General features: G+C 33.7%; 1 protein-coding gene across 4 annotated transcripts in view; it reads right to left on the reverse strand.

The window, feature by feature from the left end:
• Positions 1–22,809, reverse strand: part of ci (transcriptional activator cubitus interruptus) — a 583,442-nt gene that overhangs the window by 219,962 nt on the left and 340,671 nt on the right. For 2 of the 4 annotated variants that reach the window (XM_081748737.1, XM_081748735.1), the window contains exon 1: positions 16,008–18,424. In XM_081748737.1, the coding sequence (XP_081604863.1) occupies positions 16,008–16,210 (203 nt within the window). In that variant the 5' untranslated portion in view covers positions 16,211–18,424. Of the gene's footprint in view, positions 1–16,007; positions 18,426–22,809 lie in introns of those variants that run through there. The other 2 variants (XM_081748738.1, XM_081748736.1) reach the window with 2 other exon arrangements.

The following is a 22,809-nucleotide window of genomic DNA, read 5'->3' on the forward strand; positions in this document are numbered from 1 at the left end:
ATCCTATTGTAGCCATTCGTTTTGGAAAATTTCAACCTTCAAACTGCAATTCTTTTTAAATAAAATTGAAAAGTTACGGTCTTTTAATAACACAGCCATACAATAAATAAATAAATTAAAAGGTTCTGTGCACCGGACCCCAGAATATGAATTCGATGTATTTTGTTACACAGAATCCAAATTTCGAAACCTCAGGATGATTGACCGAGTCATTTTTTTAATGGGCGAAAAACTTGGGCGATTTTGAGTAGGTAGGATACACGTAACAGCCACACACACAGAAGTTCTATGCAGGGGACGCCAGGGTATGGATTCAACGTATTGTTTTATGCCGAATCCAAATTTCGAAACCTCAGGACAATTGATCATGTCAATTTTGTTTTATGGGCGAAATACACGTGTATCCTCCCTATCCAGAATCGCTCAAGTTCCATAGGATAGAACATGTTGGTTCACACAGGTTAATCTTAGTAAGTGCAGTCTTTTTAGATCCTCTGAATTCTATTTATTGAAAATAGTCTAGTTAAACACAAAGCATTGTACCTGTATTAGATTTTTTTTTAAAATGTATTGCTCGCATTGTGTGTGTGTGCGCGTGTGTTTTTTAATATTGGTATTTTGGAGAAAAATATCCAACAGAATATAATCATTTACGTGTGATATAGTAAGTGCTACTACAAGCTTATCTAGAATGATTTGATGTCAAAAAAAAAAAAAAAAAAACTCATTTATCGACTAAGTTAACATTGTCTTAGTAACTTCTTACTATGGCTTATCTGGAATGCATAATCTTTATCAAATATCTTCTGTATTTGAGAATCTAGTGGTTTGTTATATGATTTTAATTTCATTTTCAAATTCTACAAACGATCAAGTCAAATCCTCGTCGCTGAGGTTTACTAAAAATTTTGGGAATTGGGTGTGTGGAAGAATTTATGTTTCCCCCTCTGTAAGCTGTATTAAAGAAAGAGAAAAGCGGTAGAATATAACTAATTTGTTACCTTGTAACGGAAAACTGCTGTAAATTTCGGTTTCTGTCATTTTATTTCTATTTTTAGAACACAGAGGGCCAAGTGGTAGGAACAACAGAAGAAGGCTTTTCCATTCAACTTGTTTTGTACCTGCACCAGGCAGCCCAGAGACCAACCAGTCCGTTCCTGGAAGGGGGTGCTTTTCTGATACGAATCTTTTGGAAAGAAAGCTGCACAAGAGCTTAAGTTCTTCGTTTACAAACGGAGAGGATTTTTACTTTATATTTTAAGAACATAAGTTTACAAAACAGTGAAAAAAATCCACACAACGCTTATACCAGACCTCCTACGTATTTAAGATGGTGGCAATGCATGCTTCTCTTCTGTTGCTGAACGGTAATCTATCTATTTTGAAAGAAACGGCACTTGGTATTTGCTTCATAGCATGTACATAATTGTGCTCTACCTACAGTGCTTCTACGGATTAAGAGACTTGTACTTGTTGGTGCGATGCTCTAATGAAGTCTCTCTTGACTAATTTTTGCTGTGTTTCCCACTGAGAAATTTGACTAGTAAACAAAGAACTTTGACACCCCCTGCGATTAGTATAGTTTTCGACATTCGAATATCCAGCGATGAATTTTAAGGATTTTCAACATACCACTCGTTCACCCATTACTGTTGCACTAAAGCACTAGATGTGTCTTTGTATTTTCTTGGTACTTTAAAGTAGTGGTTCTTAAAGTGGGATCAACAATGAACAGCAACACATTTTCCATGTATTTAGGTGCTAGTATTTTTTTTAAAATCTAAAATCTGTCACAAGTGGAAATGAATTAGACCCCACATCTTCAAGAATAGGATCTTATTTCATGAATGCTCCTCTCGTTTATTATTATTATTATTATTATTGAATCTACTGATACATTGAGCTGAAATTTCACATATATTTTAATAAGCCTGTCTCTATTTACATATATATATATATATATATATATATATGTATATATAGGCGCGGATCCAAGGTCCCATGCCCACCCTTGACGCTCAGATATTACACTGTATAAAATGGGCTTTAATCCTGCTTTACACTGGATGAAGCTGCAAACTATGGTTTATCCCCTCCCTTGATCGTATCCTGGATCCGCCAATATATATATGATACTAAAATGATATTCAAGAATTTCAAGTTTTCAATAAATATTTTAAAAAAAGCAACCATCCCTGAATAACTGATTTATACAATTGTGTTTACTAAGCTCAAAATGCTTCAGACAATCACTTGAAGTATTGAGGTAGATCATTTGATACATTTTACTGTGTAAAATAGATTAACATTTTTATTTTCAAATTTTATACTGTGATACTTCGGAACTATGTAAATAATAATAAATTACGTAAATGTACTAATGATACAAATGAAATAGTTCGTTGCATAAAGTATGACTGAAAAAAATATAGAAGAGTGTCATATTATAATTTACAATTATCATGAATATTTTAGTGTGTTTTCAAATGTTGTATAAGACATTTTCCAAGCACAATTTCTTTAATGCACGGAAATTAACGAGTCATGAAGGTTAGTATTGAGTTTTACAAGTAGTTAATATCTTGTCGACAATTTGAATATAACTTAAAATAAAGAAAGAAAAACATTGATTCGTAAAACATTTTAGGTATTCATATGAAAAACATGCAGTTTCCATTAGCCTCAGAACGAAATGACCTCAGATAGAGACTGTGGAGTGAAATAGATTTGTTGTATAGAAATGCTTCAGATGATAGAGTTGTCAACAATTTCGTTACGCCGACAGCTGTTTCTCTTTACATAATTGTATGACTTCACTGACAACAAGTATCTTCACCAAACACATCTGGTAGTTCATCATTTTCTTAACGCAATTGCTTTTCCAGTGCTCATCAGACACGCAATTTATTCTTTAAGATACTTGCTTTTACTTGCACGGCGATTGTATGAATCCAATTTTACAATTAAACAACTTTCTTTCGAATATTTACTTTCTGTTTATATTTTAAAGTTAGAATTATATCTAAGTCCAAAATAGTCGAAGTGAGATAAGGATAAAAGTATGTTTCGTGCACTGCAAACCATGGTCAATTTGAAAAATTATAATCAGTGGGTGAAGTGAGACGGTATGCGGTGGTATGCCATACCGCCTTTGGTTTTTTAGTGCTGAAGGCATACCGTCTCCGGTTTTCCAATGATTAAAACATACCGTCACTGGAAAGTAGATGCTGAATACCTTTAATAAATCCATTTTTATACACAGTAATTGACGAAAGGTTTGCACGTAAAATGTTTTATTTCTTATGTAGAAACAATTTCTAAGTTGACAACACCGACATTTTTCTTACTTTTTTGTTTTTAAAATGAGGTGTCTGGAAAGAAGTTCACTTAGTTTATATTTTGATGTGCCACAGTTAATTGTTTCTTTGTTATGTATGTGTGTGTATGTCTTCATGCCTTAATGCATATAAATGCCGTATTTTGAGCATAGATGGGTTTAGGAATTGTCTGCTGTGAGAGCGGACCTTCCGGGTGATTGGAATACCCCACAGTCGAGTGGGGGACCGGGCGTTTTCTCGCAGGAAATTATTATCCTCATTCGGTTTTTGAGCATTTTCGTTTATAATTCTCTATAATACAACATAAGGGGATTTTTTTTTCAGAAAGTTGGAGGAAATCAAAGTCTCTCCATGCCCCTCCCCTTCTGCGTTAATACAGAGAAGCTCTCCAATGGTTTTCAGACATTATGTAGATAGAAATGCAATCTTTTAGGCAACACACCCTCACTGCCTTTCAACATTTAGGTAGCCGGTATGTGAAGTCAAAATCGTAGTAAAACATACCGCCTCTTTCTTTTTCCCACTTCGAACACTGATTATAATGATTATTTGTGCTGTGAGATTATACTTTCATTTTTAAAAGTGTAGATAAAAATGTTCCATTAGTTACAAAAATTATATAGAAAAGAAATCTCTGCTCAAATTTCGTTCTTTTTAAAACTTATAATCTTTTGTTCTAACATGATAGAATTTTTCCCGACGATCGTTTTGTTAGGTCTTTTACTAGCTTGCTAACGGGAATATTAACACGTTGAACTCTCAGTATGATTTGATGTCTGAGATCCAAAATTCATAGACTTGATATCTGAGATCCAAAAGCAGTTACAAACTTTTTTAAAAAATGTAAACTAACACAACAGTCTATTGGCAGCTACTTACAACAGCCGACTGTGAATTAATCATTTCTAGCTACTGTCTTTTCCATTTAGCTACGTGACGGATTGTTACGGTATATTAGCGATAATTCTGATCCATCCTGTGAGTGATCAATAATGAATTATACCGATAACTTTCAAGAGGTAATTTCTTACATCAAAATAATGAAAAACGTTCATATAGACCTGTAGGTAAAAGTGCATATTTTCAGAGCAAGGGCCGTCTGGCCAAACGCATGGAAAAACTGAATTTAAACACGGGTTATTTTGAACACGAAAAACCGTGGAGTGGTGGTCAATATCAGTGAAAAAAATCAGACAAACAGGATTTGAAATTACATATTTTAGCAATGGGTGCGCTGCGCACAGAATTCCCTAGAGAACACAACTCCCAAGTCATGCCCCAAACAGAATTCCCAGATGTACTCTAACCTCAACGTGGATCCAAAGGAGGCAAAAGGTAACACGAAATGTTTTGCGGGAAGTCTGAAGTGTTAGGGACAACCAGCATCACGGTCTCTCCTGTTCAGAATAACGCGTACTGCAATGTTTTGTTTCGTTATACTCGTAAAAAACGTGAAATAATACAATCGCAGCACGCGTTATTCCGAACGCTACGAACTGTAGAACTGACGGTTCCTAAGTTTATATATATATAGTAAAACCTGTTAGCTTGGCCACCTCTGTAAGTTGGCCACCTGCTTATCTTGGCCTGATTCGTCTTGAACCTGCATTTTCTCATAAGATATTTATTACTTACTACTCTGTAAGTTGGCCACCTGTCTATGTTGGAAGTTGGCCTCATTGAAGCAATATTTACCCTATGATGATAATGATAAATTTACCTCGTATCTTGACCACGCAAAATACTATTTTGTTATGTTTCTTAACTCTTTCGTATTCCCATATGAGAGGAAGATGTTCTGTATTTCTGACTGGAGACAAACACGCATGGATTCCCACTATTTGTTCTTGAAGATCAATGGCCAGAATACTATCCTGATAAAGTGATGGTGAAGGAAGAATAAGAAAAAGCACATACAGGAATTCAGGAAACGGTTGTACGCATTTGTTTACCCTGTCTGTTTTGGCAAAACCATTAGCTATTTCATCAGTGAAAAGTTTTAGTAATTCCGGAAAATTTTCAAGGTTAAAGCTAACTATCTGACTTGCCAACTATTGGCACCTGACAGTTTGTCGAAAGGTAGCAGAGGTTTTGAGATATGAATTCCCTTAACATTTTCTCAAAACACCTTATGCTCCGAGGGAAACACTTGTAGCTAATTAAACATACTGCGTTTTTTTATAGTACTGTATATTGTTATGATTACTTTATATAATCTACTCTATTTAAAAGTAGCTGTCGTGCCATTGCTTATTAAAATTTTACAATAAAGTAATATTAGAAATCCTATTCTAAAATTACACAAATCACACTTATTTTCTATAAGTTGGCCACTTTTCAATGGAACCAATGGTGGCTAACATAGACAGGTTTCACTGTATTTGCCAAGCTTACCTTGTCCCTACTATGGACCCACCCCTTTATTTCAGAGCATATCTGAGAATACTGTTACTAGCATATCTGATATCTGGGAATTGTGTTTTATACGGAAACCCTTGCGCACCCATTGCACGTTGTTAAAATATGCAATCTTGAATGACGTTTGTGTGACTTCCATTACACTGATGTTAACCACCATTCCACGGTTTTTGTATTTGAAATAACGTGTTGAAATGTAACTGAAAACACTAGAATTTCTGAAAAAAAAAAAAAAAAAACGAAATCCGCCCCTTTTTTAACCATGCAAGGAATCGTTGTCAAATCAACAAGCATAAATACTGTAAGATAACAAAGCGATCACATTTTTTTTGTTTCAAATATCTCCGTCTCTCTAATAGGTTCTCTATTCTGCTCCACAATCAAATAGTACATTTTTTTTTTTCGTGCAAAGACATAAGATATAGTTTCTTCACTTCTTGCTTTTTGAACATAAATTTATTTAAACGAACTCAAAATCGTACAGGAGCTAAAGGTTATCACAATAGGGATTAAGCTCTCCCCCCTCCAGAGTCTAGTACAGAACTATTTGCTTACAATAATTATGAACAGAAATCAGAGAAATTTAAATAATCAAAGAAAAATTTTAATACTGCAAACAGAAACTAAACCCTTTACTTTAAAAAAAAAGTGCTACGTATAATAAGAATTTCTATTTATGCAATCACCAACAATCAATTTGACGATAATTAAACTTCTTGAGAACAACTGTCATAATTTTTTTTTTTTTTTTTCGTTAAATAACGATGCATGTGTAAAGCTTTGTGCTAATTTAAATGGTGATTATGAAGATATGGACTCTGCAATTTTGGGTAAGTAGTTTGAAAAGATAATTTCTCTTATTTCAAATAGCGTTCCAAACAAACTTATCGTATATCTTTTACATTACTTCAAGCAATGTGATGTAAAACAAAAATTGCAGCAAACTCAAAGAAATTACGAGCTATATTAGATGGAGATAATTTTAACATAAATAATGACATTTGAGGTATGATATTGCAAGAATTTATCTGGAAGTCACAAATTCTTATTATGTCATAATTTAAAAGCTTGTTAATCTATAACGTCAGAAAAGAAATGCCTTATATATTCAAAATTTCTTTACATCTTCAGCACTTGGCAAAATAATATGCAAAACTTTTTTTTAAATGAATATTTTACTGTACTTCAAATTAATTTACCCAGCTAAGTAGCTTCGCGTTCGCAATCCGCAATCTGGAGTTAATCATCTTAAGTTGACATCGAAAACAGATTCGAGTGGCAATGTTCCCAATGATGACTGGGAGTTTCCAGGTTTTCTCAGTCTCACCAGGTAAAATTGCCAGAGATGGCATCTTCAATATATACACTGGCCTAATTCTTCCCAAATTTTCCTTTCTTTTCTTTTGGTTCCTGGTGTTTGAATGTAAAATGGCTGTATCCAAATTTTGGTTACGAAATAAGTAAATACATTTCAGCAGTAGTACAGTGCAGTCGTGTTTTCTTGTTATTTTATTTAATCTTAGTTATTGCTTTGATGTCAATTAATTACAAGAAAAGTCAACAGATATCGTACCTGATGTAAATTATTACTTAATAGATGTAGTTTACACATTCGAGTTACAGCAGACTTCAATGATGCATACTTTACGTGTGAATTATGATGGCCATTTTGTTCCACAGACTGCTTACAGAATTAAGCACATGGTTTTTTAACAACGTATAACCACAATTATTACTTACCAAAATCTTTAATATTACTTACAAGTATTTCTCATTTTGATTTCCATTTTAAAAGTTAAATTTGTTAATACATATTTTTAATAACTACGCAACTTATGTGTGGCCAAAGAGAACAGTATAGTCAGAAACCAAATATCATAATAAAAACCAATAGTTTTTTTTTTTTTTTTGGGGGGACATTTCCATTATTAGAATATTAGATTTCAGATGTAATATTAACAGACACTTTTAATTTTGCCTTTGATTCGTTCTGTAAAAGAATATATCTAACTTAACTCAACTGTAGATGCATTTCTTTAAACTGAAATACCTAATACATTTCCACCCGCCATTCTTTTAAAAATATTATTATCGAAAATTCGGACTATGTTCTACGTATGGCATATTTGCACTTACTGTTATTTCTATTTAATGGATATTAAGGAAAAAACACATCTTGGAAAGTTTTATTAGATTTCAGTCTGTTTCATACTCTCCCTGAAGCGCACAAAATACTATTTTACCCAGTGTTCGAAGTGGGAAAAAAAGCAGAAGCGGCATGTTTTATTACGATTTTGATTCGACATACCGGCTATCTAAATTTTGAAATACAGTGAGGGTATGTTGCCTAAAAGATTACATTTCTATTTACATAATGACTCAAAACCATGGAAGAACTTTTCGTAGTTACGGGTGGGGCATGGAGAAGCTTTACCCCCGGCCCAATCTTCTGTGCATAATAATAATAATAATAATAATAATAATAATAATACCCTTAAGTTGATTTATAGAGAATTATACACAAAAATGCTCTAAAACCTATTTTTTTATACTATCAATTTTTAAACAATTTCCCGCTGGTAAACTTCTGAACTCCCCTTTCGACTGAGGGGTACTCCAAACCCCCGGAAAGTGGTTATCCAATTATTAGAAAGAAGCAAAAATACGCTTTAATGAAAGTATATAAGCTCCATCAATTAAATCTTAACACACCACACCACATAAAAGAACAGTTGAGCAAACTAACATATTCTTTTGATCGCATAAACTATATTTTTTCTCATAAATACTGAACTCATGTATTTCTTTACCATTGTAAACAAAAGAAGCCAGAACAGTACTTTCCGATTTCAGTTTAAACGAGTCGCCTCAATATACTGCCTTTTGTTTGGATTGGGCCCATGACTGATTTCATTCTGTCTTGTCACCCTTATCCGCAACCAACATATCCAACACAAGTTCTTGCGTAGGAGCAAGGGTGAACTTCTTTGTAGAGATCTTATTTTAAAAACAAAAGGTAGGAAAAATATAACAAAAATGTTGGTGATGAAAACTTGAAAATTATTTCTACATGTAATAAAATCTTTGATGTGCATAGCAATTCGTCAATTACTGTGTATAGGAAAGGATTTATTAAAAATATATTAGCATCCACTTTCCAGTGACGGTATGTCTTGATCACTGAAAAGCCAGAGATGGTATGTCTTCACCACTGAGAAACCAGAGGTTGTATGGCATACCACCGCATACCGTCTCACTTCGATCACTGATTTTACATGAATAACATTTTATGTAGGCCCTAGTTTAAGTTTAACCCTAGAAATTTAAATCCAGCGTTGAAACGAGGTAGCGAGTTTAAGTTTTTATATAAAATTTCTTTTTTTATATAAAATTTCTACGAATCAACTTCAATATTGCTCTCATAAATGGATTAAATATGTATGATAAATCTACATGTTAACACTGATTGACAATAGTGAATTTAACTTGTAATTTAATTAATGAATTAAAAGTTGTCTATTCGCATTAGTACGATCAGAATCTAAAGATTACACAGTTTTGTTCCTGCACATAACGTAATGAGTCACTCACTAAATGTAAGCAGTAAAGTAACATGTAGAACTAATTGTTAATAACTACAGAATAAGTGCTTCAAAAAGGAATTTAACAGAGATTTAAGCCGTATAAAATAGTGTAGATCACAATAATATGAAGTTACTAATGTATATATTTAAAAACTAGCATATATTACCCGCTTCGCTGGGTTGAAATGAAAATTTAAATGCACAACTCCATATCTCATGTGTTTAATACCCGTGAAATATGCTTGCAGTAAATGTTAACATTATATCGCCTGTCATTTATGTTAACCCGCCGAGTGACACGGTCATGCGGGTTGCATATAAATACGTTTATTTTTACCTATGATGAACTAACAAAGGATTTGTACGTTATGGACACTTGAATCGTCAATTATCTCAAGACACTGGTAATTAAAAATTAAAGTGATATGATAAAAACAATCTAGGGTCCAAATCCTAATAACCCCCCAAAAATGAAAGAAATTGGTTCAGCCGTATTAGCGTGATGAGGGAACAAAGGATTTGTACGTTCTCTTTTATATATATAGATAATATAACTCAGTTACAAAAAGTAATACTATTCTAATTTAACGCTATAGTGTTATGTGAAAATTTTAAATTGAACAATATTACAACCAAATTAACTTCTGAGTACTCAAAATTTAGTTGAATTTTACTACTAGAAATGTAGAAACTTCATATTTTGACCAATGAAAAAGCACAACTGTAAACGAATCAAATCCTGGGTAGTTAATACCGCATAGTTTCAAGTGCAAGGAACATTCTGTATGCCTAAACCTCAGTAGTGTTTATCTGTAAATAAACCACGTTCACAAATTTGTTCTTAACGTGAGATTTGCAAAAAAAAAAAAAAAAAAAAAAAAAAAAAAAAAAAAAATTGTGAAAGATTATATAATAGTCAAATATAAAATTAGAATATAATTCATACCTACTATAAAGTTGACAGTAAATAACACAGTTTTAAAGCAATTTTGTTCATAATTGCTTTTCAATAAGTTGTGTAAAATAGTGTACAGTTATTGATTGTATTATTGTTAGATCGGGCAGGGAGGTATTGCCTTATACGTTTCATCGTCCTAGTCATATTGTAACTATATGGAGAAATTTTAACATATCAAACTATGTGTTTATTATTATTAGAGCCCGGATTTCTATGCACAAACAAACCCCGAGATATGCATGCAAATATGCACGGAAAATATCTAAAATATACATTAAAAATTTTAACGCATTCACTGAAATATACACTAAGAAAATAAAACTTCAATGTCTTATAAAAATATCTCAATGACCTCTGTAGTTTGAACTTAGGCTTTCTTTTGTAAACCCTCTGCATTTATCAGTGAAAAACGTTTTGTAGATCGAAAAGTTCCTTTCTACATCAGCAAAAGTCACTGATGCATGTGTAAAGCACCAAATGTCTTTCTGTATTAAGTCCTCTTCCAATTCTATATTTTCACCATTAAGTATATTTGCAATGTCACAGATTGTTTTGTAACTGGAATGTTGGCCTAATACCTGGCAAAGTTTTGTTTATCCAACAGTAGTTTCGCAATACCGCATCACGTAGTTTCACTGGACAGTCTGTGATTATTCGCCTAACAAAGAGAGTGAATGCAGCAAAGCATTGTTACGGCATTCCAACTGTCTGATAATTTCATGTATTCTCTAGAAGTGGTTGTGTATGTACTTAATTTTGTAGAGAAACATATTTGTGACACATAAATAGCGGCTTCATCATCGGGATTTAGTGAGTTTACAACTGCCTTCACTTGATTTAAGTTTACTGCATAATACAACACAACTTCTGCCCACGAACCCCATCGGTTTTAAACTGGTTGTGGAGGTAGCGGAACATTTTTCGCAACTTCGCGAAAGATATGTACGAGCTTTCACACAAATACTTTCTTTATATTTGGTACAAGCGCGTCTACTTCCAGATATTGGCATCTGATTGTTTCTACTGCACGATGAAGACAGTGTGCAAGACAAGTCAGGTGGACTAAGTTTGGATACAACATTTTATTCTATTACTCTATACAATGTTTCATTCTACATCTGCGTTTACAAAGTAATTCAGTTCACTTTAAATATAACCTACTTTCTTGTGATATACTCTGAAATATGCTAGTATGCAGCAATAAAATTCAGAAATATGCAGTATTCTGCGAAGTTTACGAAATATACAAGCACATCGAAATTCACTCAAAAAATGCACTTATATGCGCTATCATATGCGTCTCAAACGAATCCTTACAAGTCCGTCGGAAAGAAAAAATATTTTTATACGTTTCTGCATGTTATTATAAACATACATTTTGCACATAAATCCGGGCTGTAATTATTATTATCTCCACTCGTTGTTCGTATTTCATGAACAGTTTAAGGTTTGTGCAGCGAGTGTCAATTACTAACAGATGACAGCAAGTTTTCCTTATTTTCCAAAATATTGTTTCCAGAACGATAATATCTGCAATAAATCACATCGAATTCACGAGATAGGTATTGGAACTTTTCCCCAAAACCAAATCGAAATATCACACGATGATTTGTATACTTTTGAAGAATTCTGTTTTATTCACTGTTATACAGCACTTTGTTTTACACCTCTATCACATGCCTTCCAATAAATTACATTCTCGTAACAATATTGACTGCATGCATTAACTTTGTCTTGTAGCTTTCCTTGAAATGAAAACGAATTTTAGTCTAACTGTTCAATTTCATTGATTTCTTTGTCAAACCTATTTTAATGTTCCTTTCTAAAACTTAAGTTCTATGAAAGGAAATGTGGAGGAAGATGGAGAAGATAAAATGGACAAAGAGAGTAACAAGCGAAGTTGTTTTAAAACGGGTAGGAGAGAAGAGCAGCACACTTTTAGTAATCATTCTTCATGGGGAGGCCAATTGGATTTGACATATCTTGCGAAAAAATTGTCTTCTTCATACCGCCGTAGAAAGAAAGACGAAAGGAAAGCGTAGAGTAAGAAGAAGAACCAACTGATCGATGATTTGAAAAATAGGAGAAAATATTGGGAGTTAAAAGTGAAATATGAAGATTGAGAAAGTGGAAGAAACATTTTCAGCCCTAAACCTAAAATAGTCCCAGGAGCTATCAAAAGGCATATATATAAATTCCTGAGTGAGTGAGTGACTAATCAACAACCAGGCCAAACCACTTAAGCTAGAAACTTGAAATTTGGACAGTGCATAAGATTTATGACGTAAGGCAAAATTGACGAAGGATTTTTAGAAATTCGACAAGGAAAGGGAATATAGGGCGTGAAAATTATTACATCAAAATGTCCATATCTCGGAGTTTCTTCAAGTTGGAGACATGAGATTTGATATTTAGATTTCTCATTGAAAATACTAATACTTCTATTTTAGCGTTTCTTTTATATTTGACCTAGAAGAGGAGGAAAGGGGATCATAAGAAAAAAAAAACAGTGAGTTGCAAATTGTTTGGCCTAGAATGAAAGAAAAAAGGGACCGACGAGACGTTCGAATTTTGTCCAAGACATGGTTCAGACGAATTCTGTATGAAAGATGCAGAACGAAGAAAGCAAAATATTGCCCACAGTAAAACGTGGAGGCATTTGATAGTATTTACCTAAGTACAAAGGAAACTTAATTTTTAAGTATTATTAAATTAGTACAAACAACATAAATTCGTATCGACAAATATCGGGCATGTACAAGTAATTATGAAAACCAACAATGGATCAAAAGATTAATCTTGGCCAATAATTAGTTTTTGGATCAGGGGCCACAAAGATTTAGAACAATCCCTAAATCGAGTTTTCGTATGTTCTACGGAATAAGCACATCATACTGAGTTAAGTGATAGTTTGAGTTTGGCTACACTATTTGTAGTTCTCCAGATATAGGGCCTACAAGAATTTTTTTGTTAAAATATATTGGATCTTTTGATCCAGTTGGATCAGGGGCCACAAAATTTTTGAACGGAGCCTACGAAATAAGCACATCATGCTACCTCCAGATATAAGGCCTACAAGAAAATTTTTGTTGAAATATATTGGATCTTTTGGGCAAATTGGATCAGGGGCCACAAAATTTTTGAACGACCCGTAAATCCAGTTTTCTTATTGCTACGGAATAAGCACATCATACTGAGTTAACTGATAGTTACACTTTATGTAGTTCTCCAGACATAAGGCCTCCAAGAAAATTTTTGATTGAAATATAAAAGAGCTTTTGATCCAAAAAATTCTAGTTTATTTCAAAGAAAAGACAAGAATACTTTCTTATATAAATCATAATGATGAACGAAACAAAGTAGTTTTAAACTGTATATGAAGTATCCTTTCTGGTTATTTATTCAATATGACTTTGAGAACAACTTCAACACCTATTAAAATGGATTTGAGTGAATAATTGTAGTTTCGTCAAAAGTACAATGGCCAAGAAGGGAGAACTGATTGAGACTCTTTCATACTCATCTGAATGCATGAAATTGATACCAAAGAATTATGTACATCTTCTACAAGCAGCCTTCTCTCGCAGTTTATATTCATTTATATACGTAAAGTTTACGGATTTTGTTTCTCAATTTGGAGAAAATGACAATTATATTATAAATAATGTATATAAAAGGTTGAGAGACAGGGTAACTCTACCCATGACAGAAATAAAAAATAATAATTTGTAGTTCTTATGTTCTGACATCGTGACAAGCTTATTGCCCACAAAGCCTCATTTCTATACAAATACATACCATGGATATGAAAATTTTAAGCATCAAATTTAATATATATACAATAATGTGACGAAATTTTGCCTACAATGTCTTAATGGCAGTATGAACTATTTTAGTTCTCAGCTCTTTATATACAATGAATTCTTCATTTCTTACTGCGTCTTTTTGCAAATAGTGAATACACTACGTACTTCTTGTATATTGTTCATCATAGTTTTGGAAATAGTCAACAGTATTAATACAACAAAAGTGACCAAAGCACTACATATATATTAATAACATTTGTGTAACGTGTCTGATGAACGCATTACCAAAACTCTTACATAAATATTATTAAATATATTTAGTGTTTTGGTTAGTTAGTAAATTAAATTTAAAACTACAAAAAGGATATTCCATGAAAGTTTTTTTTAAAATAAGTTTAGTCATCAGTTGAATATTAATATCAATACAAAAATATTAAAATTACGTCGGAAAAAAGCTTCTTGTGAGAGAAATCATTATGATTAACTCCTAATTAATGGATTTTAAAAAATGAGTTTAGGATTCATAATTTCTAGTTCAAAATAATGTTCACATGCTTCGGAAGATAGCTTTAAAGATAACGATTAAAGAACTAGAGATATTCACTTATAGACTACATTATTCTAATTCGTTTCCTGATCATGCCTTTTCTCAGATTGTTTTTGTTTTAATCAACCGAATGAAGTTCTCATGTAATTTTATGCAAAACTATCTCAGCCTATGATTGATTCTTTACTGACTCATAACGAAGTGTGAAATAATTTACTGTCTTCTCTCTATATAACAGGGTTATGCTCATAAATGTTTCACAGTAAAATTTATAAATTCTTGTCAGTAAAAATTGACTATATTCATTTAAATATAGTGATCGTTAATAATAGTGTAGTTGATGGAAATAATTGCTAACTTTAATAAAACTATTATTTGTAGTTTTTTATTGCACCCTATGAAATATTTAAATTTTAAATCTGAATTTGATAAATTTCTTTGTAGTATTCGTTTTATTTACCATTAAATAGAGCAGTCATTTAATGCCGTTTCTTCTATTTAAATATATTTCACGAAAAACAATAGAAAATATTTAAAAAAATACATAATTCGAAATTTGGGCTTTATGTTGCTATAATTATTAATTAGAAAATTGCGTAATAGACTAATCAGTATCTTTATAAAAAAAATATCAGTTATAATGAGTTATACAAAAAATCTACAGCAAAATAAAAAGAAGTAACGTTTTTGTCTACACTTAAAAAATACCGATCATTTTCTTTCGTAATGATTTCAGTATTCAGTTAGGTTCCTATGACTTCATTTTGAAGGAGACAAAATTAACTTTATCACTATGATACACAAAACGTTATTGTTAATAATCTAAAAATAATATTAATTAACATGTATGAGTGCTATGTCAATTCTTAGGAAGCTCGAGTTCAGTAAGCCAATCCATTCAATACACGGCAGTATATACATGTAAAAGATCACATGAAGTTATACTTTTGATCCTGAAAAACATGTGACAAATAGCAACATAACTGGCTTAATGAAAAGGACTGTTTTGAAAATTAATTAGTATTGTATTTAAGCTGATTTCTCTAATAAATTTAATTTAGACATAAGAGATACATGGAATGTATCACATCTAATACGATACATCTGTGGTAATATTTTGTCCTGCTTAAATGTCACTTCTGTTCTGAACTTCTAAACTGGGTTAGTTTCAGTTGTTAGCCGGAAAAAAAAAAAAAAAAAAAACAGCAATTCTAAATCGTTCATCTTAACATGCGTACCGTAACAAATGAAAATTTTAAAATTAAATAAAAAAAAAAAGTTTTTAACCTTTCTAGCTACGGTACCTAAACAAAAGATGCACAATCATATACAGAAGAGAAATATGATGTTACTTACCCATGAGGTGGTGGATGAGTAAACGCTGTTGGGTGCACCCTGGCAGCGGGATCCCAGATGTATCTCCCTTCATGAGTCCTTTGGTCCACGGGAATAGGGGCATGAAACGCCGCGAAAGCCGATGGAAATTGTAGCGGCAACCCTGTTGGGGGAGAAGAATTCTTCTCAGGCATTTCTGCATAAATAGTCTGACAACATCTCATCACACACACTTTTTTTGAAAAATATTTTCTTACTAGACACAAGTCAGTTCACGTACACAGTATATAACATAGGAGTCACAGTTGCTCATCCAAAGTTTTATTACATTAAAAATCGCAGATCGCTAAGAAAATAGTTCGAAATAATTGTGCAATCCACATGTTTGAGAATCATTTCGCAAAGGAGTATTTTCTTTGGTTTCATTGTATTTTCAATTAATGTGCAAAAACAAAATATTGGGAATAAAGACAGAGTCAATATGAGGGATCATAATCAAAAGCTACACTTGAAACTATCAGGAGGGATTTGTTCTTTTGTATTGAACATTGCTTTGATTTTTTGTGTTAATAATAATGAAACGTAGTAGTTGTTTTATGAGTTCTAGTTATGTGTATATTACGAAATTAATATATTAAGACAAGTTTCTCTAGAATATTAATTACTTGCTGACTTCTTTCCTGAATGAAGACAAAAATCAGAGAGAACACAGTTCAAAGAAGGGGAGAGGGAAAATTATTCTGGTGGAAGCTTTATTCACTACTTAATTTGCCGACACCGGGGCGGGTTCGCGTCGCTCTCACTTCTTCATCAACGCTTGCGTGCCGTGACCTTGGCAAAGTGACGAATTACTTCATTACCAGTTCAGTCTCCATCCATTCCCTGTTTCTCTTTTTTCCTCTCTACTCTTCTTATTCCTTTCTTGCTTTATCGCTTCTTTTCTCTCGAATTTCAAGCTGGCGCCGACACACCTCACTGGGAATGAACCTTCTTTCTAGTCCGCCACTTACCGGATCAAATTGATTTGTTGCTGACTCCCCTCTTTCGTCTCCCACGCCCAATCTTTCTCTTAGATTCTCCTCTGTCTTTCTTCTTTCTCATGTTCTCTTCGTCTTATTCAGTTTCTCAGCATCTCACCGTAGCGCCACAATCAACTGCGCTTTTCCAATAATTCAACAACATCGTGGTTGTTGCGCTAATCGTAACATCAATGAACGCAATACGCTCACGTACTCTGGTCCTGGCAGGACCAAAAAAAAAAAAAAAAAGTATTTGGTCTTTCCTGGGATTTGGAACAACAGAACAGAATCACAAGACCTTGACAGCAAATTGATCTTTTTATATGAGGAATTTTTCTTAACTCCTCGGTTTAAATGCTTGACAATTGACAAATCAACGAATAACTGTTAATTGAGTTCGTTACTTTTAAATGTAAATTGCCAATTTCAAGATGTGTCAATCTTTAAGTTTATAAGAAGATTCATAAACACATTTGTTTGTTCTGTTTACATTGAATATTTATGAATACTTGGTTCACCAAAAACAAACAAACAAAAAAAAATCTTGCAATAAACGAACACAGCTGTTTTATTTTTTCACAGACAGTTCTAAGACGTTCAGCAAATTAAGCTTTTTTCTTTCCTTGGTATCAACAGGTGGAGAACAAACAAACCTGAGCGGTCACAATGCACTAAGCACAAAATATACTATTTTGGGAACACTGTAGAAATCACGAATTCGACAGAACAGTCACTTAAAAAAAAATTATTGAGCTCAGCATAATGCAACAGTAAGCTCACCATGATAATGGCTCAATTAGTAGACACAAGATTGTTCAATGGATGTAAAACACGTTTTCATAACAAACACGCCCACACAATACAAACACTGATCCACTGTTTCTTCGAGGATGTTATTTGCACTAGATTTCTTTGTCGTGACACACACGCTATCTGTAAGTATCCACTGAAGAAATTAAGAAAAAAATAAAATACGTAAATAAATATAACATTTAGTTGTTAACGGCGTTGTTGACAATTAAGAGACTAGTTGACAAGAGAGCGACTTCCATGTATGCTGTACATAAAAGCAATTAAAATACGTGGAAACAGATTTCATGGTCAAGTTCTTTCTTCTCTCATTCTCGTTTCCTTTCGATGTTGTTATTGTGTATTTGTATGTATGTATATATGTTTGATACGTGTGTGTGTGTCTTGCAGCGCTAGTTTTTCGCCGTCCGTTCGTCCTTCCTTCCTTCCTCTTCTTCCCCCGTGCGCCGCGCCGCCAAGAAGAGCTTGAACTTGCCTACGAAACCCCACACTCTCCGCGCGTCCGTTTCTTCCCGCGTGATAGTGGAGTTGACAGCCGCGTACAACTCAACTAAAACTGGCTGCGTGGAAAGGGCCAAACCAACCCGCCCGCCGAGCCCACTTTGTGCCTCTAGGCTATGCTGAATTCCTCGCTCCTCTGTGTCACGGACCCGACCCCCGACGTAGGGGAAGGATATGGGTTCAACCTCAACCCGCCTGAACACTGTTCTTTCTATACACACCCCTCCCTTCTTTTTCTTGAAAAATCCTCAAAATCTATACGTTGCGGCTTTCACAAGGAAGGAGAAGAGCGGGGGTGTCCTTCAAAGCATTTCTTTTTTCTTTTGTTTGGTTCGGAAGAAAATGATACATCAATAAAGGAAAAAATGCAATAAAATATTTTTACTTTTTCAATTTGTTGGTTTGACCTAGACCTATTTGTTTATTATTATTTCGATGTCGGTTCTATAATCAAGTTTAAGGATCACACTCTTTCAGGTGATAACACAAGAAAGACATTAGTATGTTTAAATCTGAGAATTGGGTATCGACTGGAATAATTGGGTATTGGCTTATTCCTACAATTGAGAGAAAAGGAGGAACAACTATATTATTCTAAAACCTTATGCAAATTTTTTATAGGATTTTTCAGTGCACATGTTTGCTGATTCGTACATTGCTGGAAATATGAAACTTGCATAAAAATCCGAATAGTAATTTCAGTGTTAATAGACCCCGTTCTTCATAATCTCGACGTATATAACTTTCTGTATGTAAACTTGATCGTTGGGTCCCTGATTCGATCCCAGCTCTTGCCAGGTGGACAAATATCGTGAGTTTTGTCAAGGTTCTCTCACTTTTTTCATTATACTATGTCTTTTCATTATACTCATATATATGTCTTATATATGTTTTATACAAGTCAGAACTACAGTGTTGATTGTGATTCCATTACAACTTATTTCATATTTGATTGTTAATTGAACACTTCATTCCGAATTTATTAGGAAAAAGAAAGTAGCTAGAAAGCACTTTTGCACCCCATTATACAAACAGTTAACGTATAAGCCGTATTAATTTTCAGTGAATATAACGTTTAAAAAAAGGTGCCAATTCACCTTACTTTGGGTAGTGTAGAAATAAGTCAAAATAAAAGAAAAAGTTGCAAAATAGAAGGGGAGTTCAGTCTAGCATAGGACACTAGTCTTTCTATGTTTGTCAATAAACACCATATAGTCTTCTTAAAGTGTGCTACTCCAATTATTCGAACCCCAGTCATCCGCATTGATATAAGGAAATAAAGGAAACACAAAAGAAAAGAAAAAACTTATAGAAATGTGAATTGTATGTATTCCTACGTGAAAATACAATTTCCTTGAAATTTGAATTCAAACCAACGTTAAAATTTATCTTTACATTGAATTTTCTGTATGTTAAAAGTTATTTACAGTTAAAATGATCTATTTTCATCATACCCACCTTTTCATTAAACAAAAGCTATTTTAGATATTTTTTTTTATCTCACAACATAACTCTTTTGTAATGGCTTCTCCAATTATCCGGATTTCTGCATATTCGGAATTACTCGTTAATCCGGATAATTAGAGTTTTATCATGTATATATATATATATATATATATATATATATATATAAAGAACATTATCCTTCTTTCGTTCTCAGATCACAAGTTAACATGAGGCATTAAGCTTTCCATGCCATTCTATCAGCAGACTATAGCGCTCTATGTTAATCTTACGTAAATTCAGGAGTTAAATACTTTCTCGCAAATATAAATTTGCGATATATTATCAATATCAAAATATCAGTGTTAGTTGTTCAAGTGAGAAAGATCGTTATTACTTCTTCGAGATCAATGTCGGACTTTGTTGTTATAAAACCTATTCCACTTTTTAGTGGAACAGGACTTACCCAGGCATACAGGAATGAACTTTCAGAAGTTCCAGCAAAATTTGAGGTGATTTTCACGATTCTTGAACAGAAGAAACGATCAAAAAAGTATCCAACAACTTGAAAAACGCTTTATTAACACCTATCATATCCTTTTTGATTCCGAGGACCAAGTGAAGTCTACATACTCCAAATTAATAAATTTTTGTTATAGCATGTATGACATAATTTCATTTTTAAAAAAAATGTAAAACAAAAGAATATAAATAAAAATAATAAAGTAAAACGTGTTCTATATATTTTCTCGAACAAAGCCCTCACATATACTTATGGGTTGATTTTCTTGTCAAGGACCATTTCTGAAAATAAGAACTGTTGAGTATTCTCCAAAAACCTGAGAGATCTGCAACCCACTATTCCACTCTCAATTTTGGGTAGACTAATATTGCAGGATATTCCGTTTTATTATATTCCTGAATGATGTGCAACCCAAACATCATGAAGATGGGAAAAATGAAATGAAATCTTTGAGTTTTACGTCCCACGGATATGCCGGTTAGGCTAAAGGAGACGGTGATGATGAGTAATGATTGAAATAGTGCAATGAAGAAAGTGGGAGGAAACAGGAGAACCCTCAGAAAACCTACGCACACGGTGTTTGTTCACCGCAAAGTTCACTTGGCGAGGGCTGGGATCGAACCCGGGATCCCAAGCACCAGAGGTGAACGCTCTGGAAAATAAAAAAACCGGCACCCCTCTAAATTCCCTATGATATAGGTCTAAATGTGAAGTATCTCTGTTGGGACACATGCATGGGAAGGAAATGTACTATCGTGAACAAAAGTGCATTATCACCTGTATTCTGCATATCCTTAGAAAATTCACTAATAAGCTTAATAGATACATTGTACTATAAGTGAGAAACTGAAATCGGCATTGATCATGTTATTTTATTTATCAGTAACTGCCACTTCTTTAAAATTATCGAAACAGATTAACAAAAGTAGATTAATCTTTACGTGACAATTTTGGATTTGGAAAATTAAACTTATTTTTTAAACTTATACTTCAACTACAGGAAATTGCTTTAAGAAGTCTTTTGTCACTCTCAATAAATATATAAAATTCCTTAGAAGTAAATTTCAAATTTTCCCTTATATAGTTGCCGTCATCTCTTTAAAATTATCTAAACTGATGAATAAAATATATTAATCGTTGATAGATGGTGAAAGGTGACAGTTTTGGATTTACAGAATGAAATGACTTTTCAAATCTATACTTCGAACTAGATACAAATTTGAAAAAAAAAAACGGTCATAAAGGGGCTGGTAAGAAGTTTGTACCAGTCACCGGCTTTCATCAAAATAACAGCAATATTTCCGGCCAGGCCGGTGAGAAACCGGCCAGTTGGCAACCCTATCTACCACTGAGCCACCGCGGCCCCATCATGAAGATGGGATCTAATTTAAATGTGTCATTTAACTAACACAGTAAGTAATAAATACCTCGATATTAAAAATTAAACATCCAATGTGTGTAAATAAAATAATGAAGCTGCTTTCTTTTTTAACCTATTTTATTCCAAGAACACTACAATGCAACGTTACCTCCTTCAAAGTAATTGCCTTGGGAAGCCACGCAGAGCTGGAGACGATTCTTCCACTCTTCGTAACAGTGCTGGAACGTGGATATTGGAATAGCCTTCAGCTGGTCAGTTTACAGCCTTTTGAATGTTGCCCACGTCCCTGAACCGACGTCCCTTCAATTTCGGGAATAGGAAAAAGTCACAAGAACTCAAGTCAGGCGAATAAGAAAGCTGAGGAGCCACAGGAATATTGTTACTGGCCAAAAATGTGTTTACTGAAGTTGCTGTGTGACAAGGTGCATTGTCGTGATGCAACACCCAGTTCATTTTGAAGTTTGGTCGCATACACACGTCCCTTTTTTGCAGTCTTTCCAGAACCACTTGCTAAAGGTATTGATTAACCCCTTAGCCTGGAGGCACAAACTCTTTGTGAATGATTCCATGGCTATCAAAGAAACAAATCAGCATGCTTTTGACCTTTAACTTGGTCATTCTTGCATTGTGGGTGGGCGGCGGGCTTGGAGAGCTTGGAGTGTGTCATTCTATGCTCTGGTGCTTGATTTCCGGGTCGTATTGGAACTCCTAGTCCCCCACAATGACACGTTCCAGAAAATAGGGATAATTTGCAATCAAATTTTAAAATAAATCAATGCACCTGTCCCTATGCATGGCCTTTTGTTCCTGAGTGGGAATTCTCGGAGCCAGTTTGGAGGAGATTTTTCGAATCCCCAATTTATATGTCAACAGCTGATGACCGGTAGTGTGACTCAAATTCAACTCTGCTCCGATCATTTTGTTCTTCAACCGATGATCGAAACCCACACGTTCCCCACACTCTTTCGACATCTGTATCAGTTCTTGCAACCGAAGGCTTTCCTTTCCGAGGTCCATCTTCATTTGACTCTCTTCCTTCTGCAAATGCCTTAAACCAACGAAATACCTGGGCGACAAAACACTCTCCGTAGACCTGGCGAAGTTTTCCAAAAGTTCCCGCTGTACTGTGTTCAAGTTTGAAGCAAA

Source organism: Thermobia domestica, chromosome 2, assembly GCF_964235325.1.
Source record: "Thermobia domestica chromosome 2, izTheDome1.hap1.1, whole genome shotgun sequence".
In the NCBI taxonomy this organism is placed as follows: Eukaryota; Metazoa; Arthropoda; class Insecta; order Zygentoma; family Lepismatidae; genus Thermobia; species Thermobia domestica.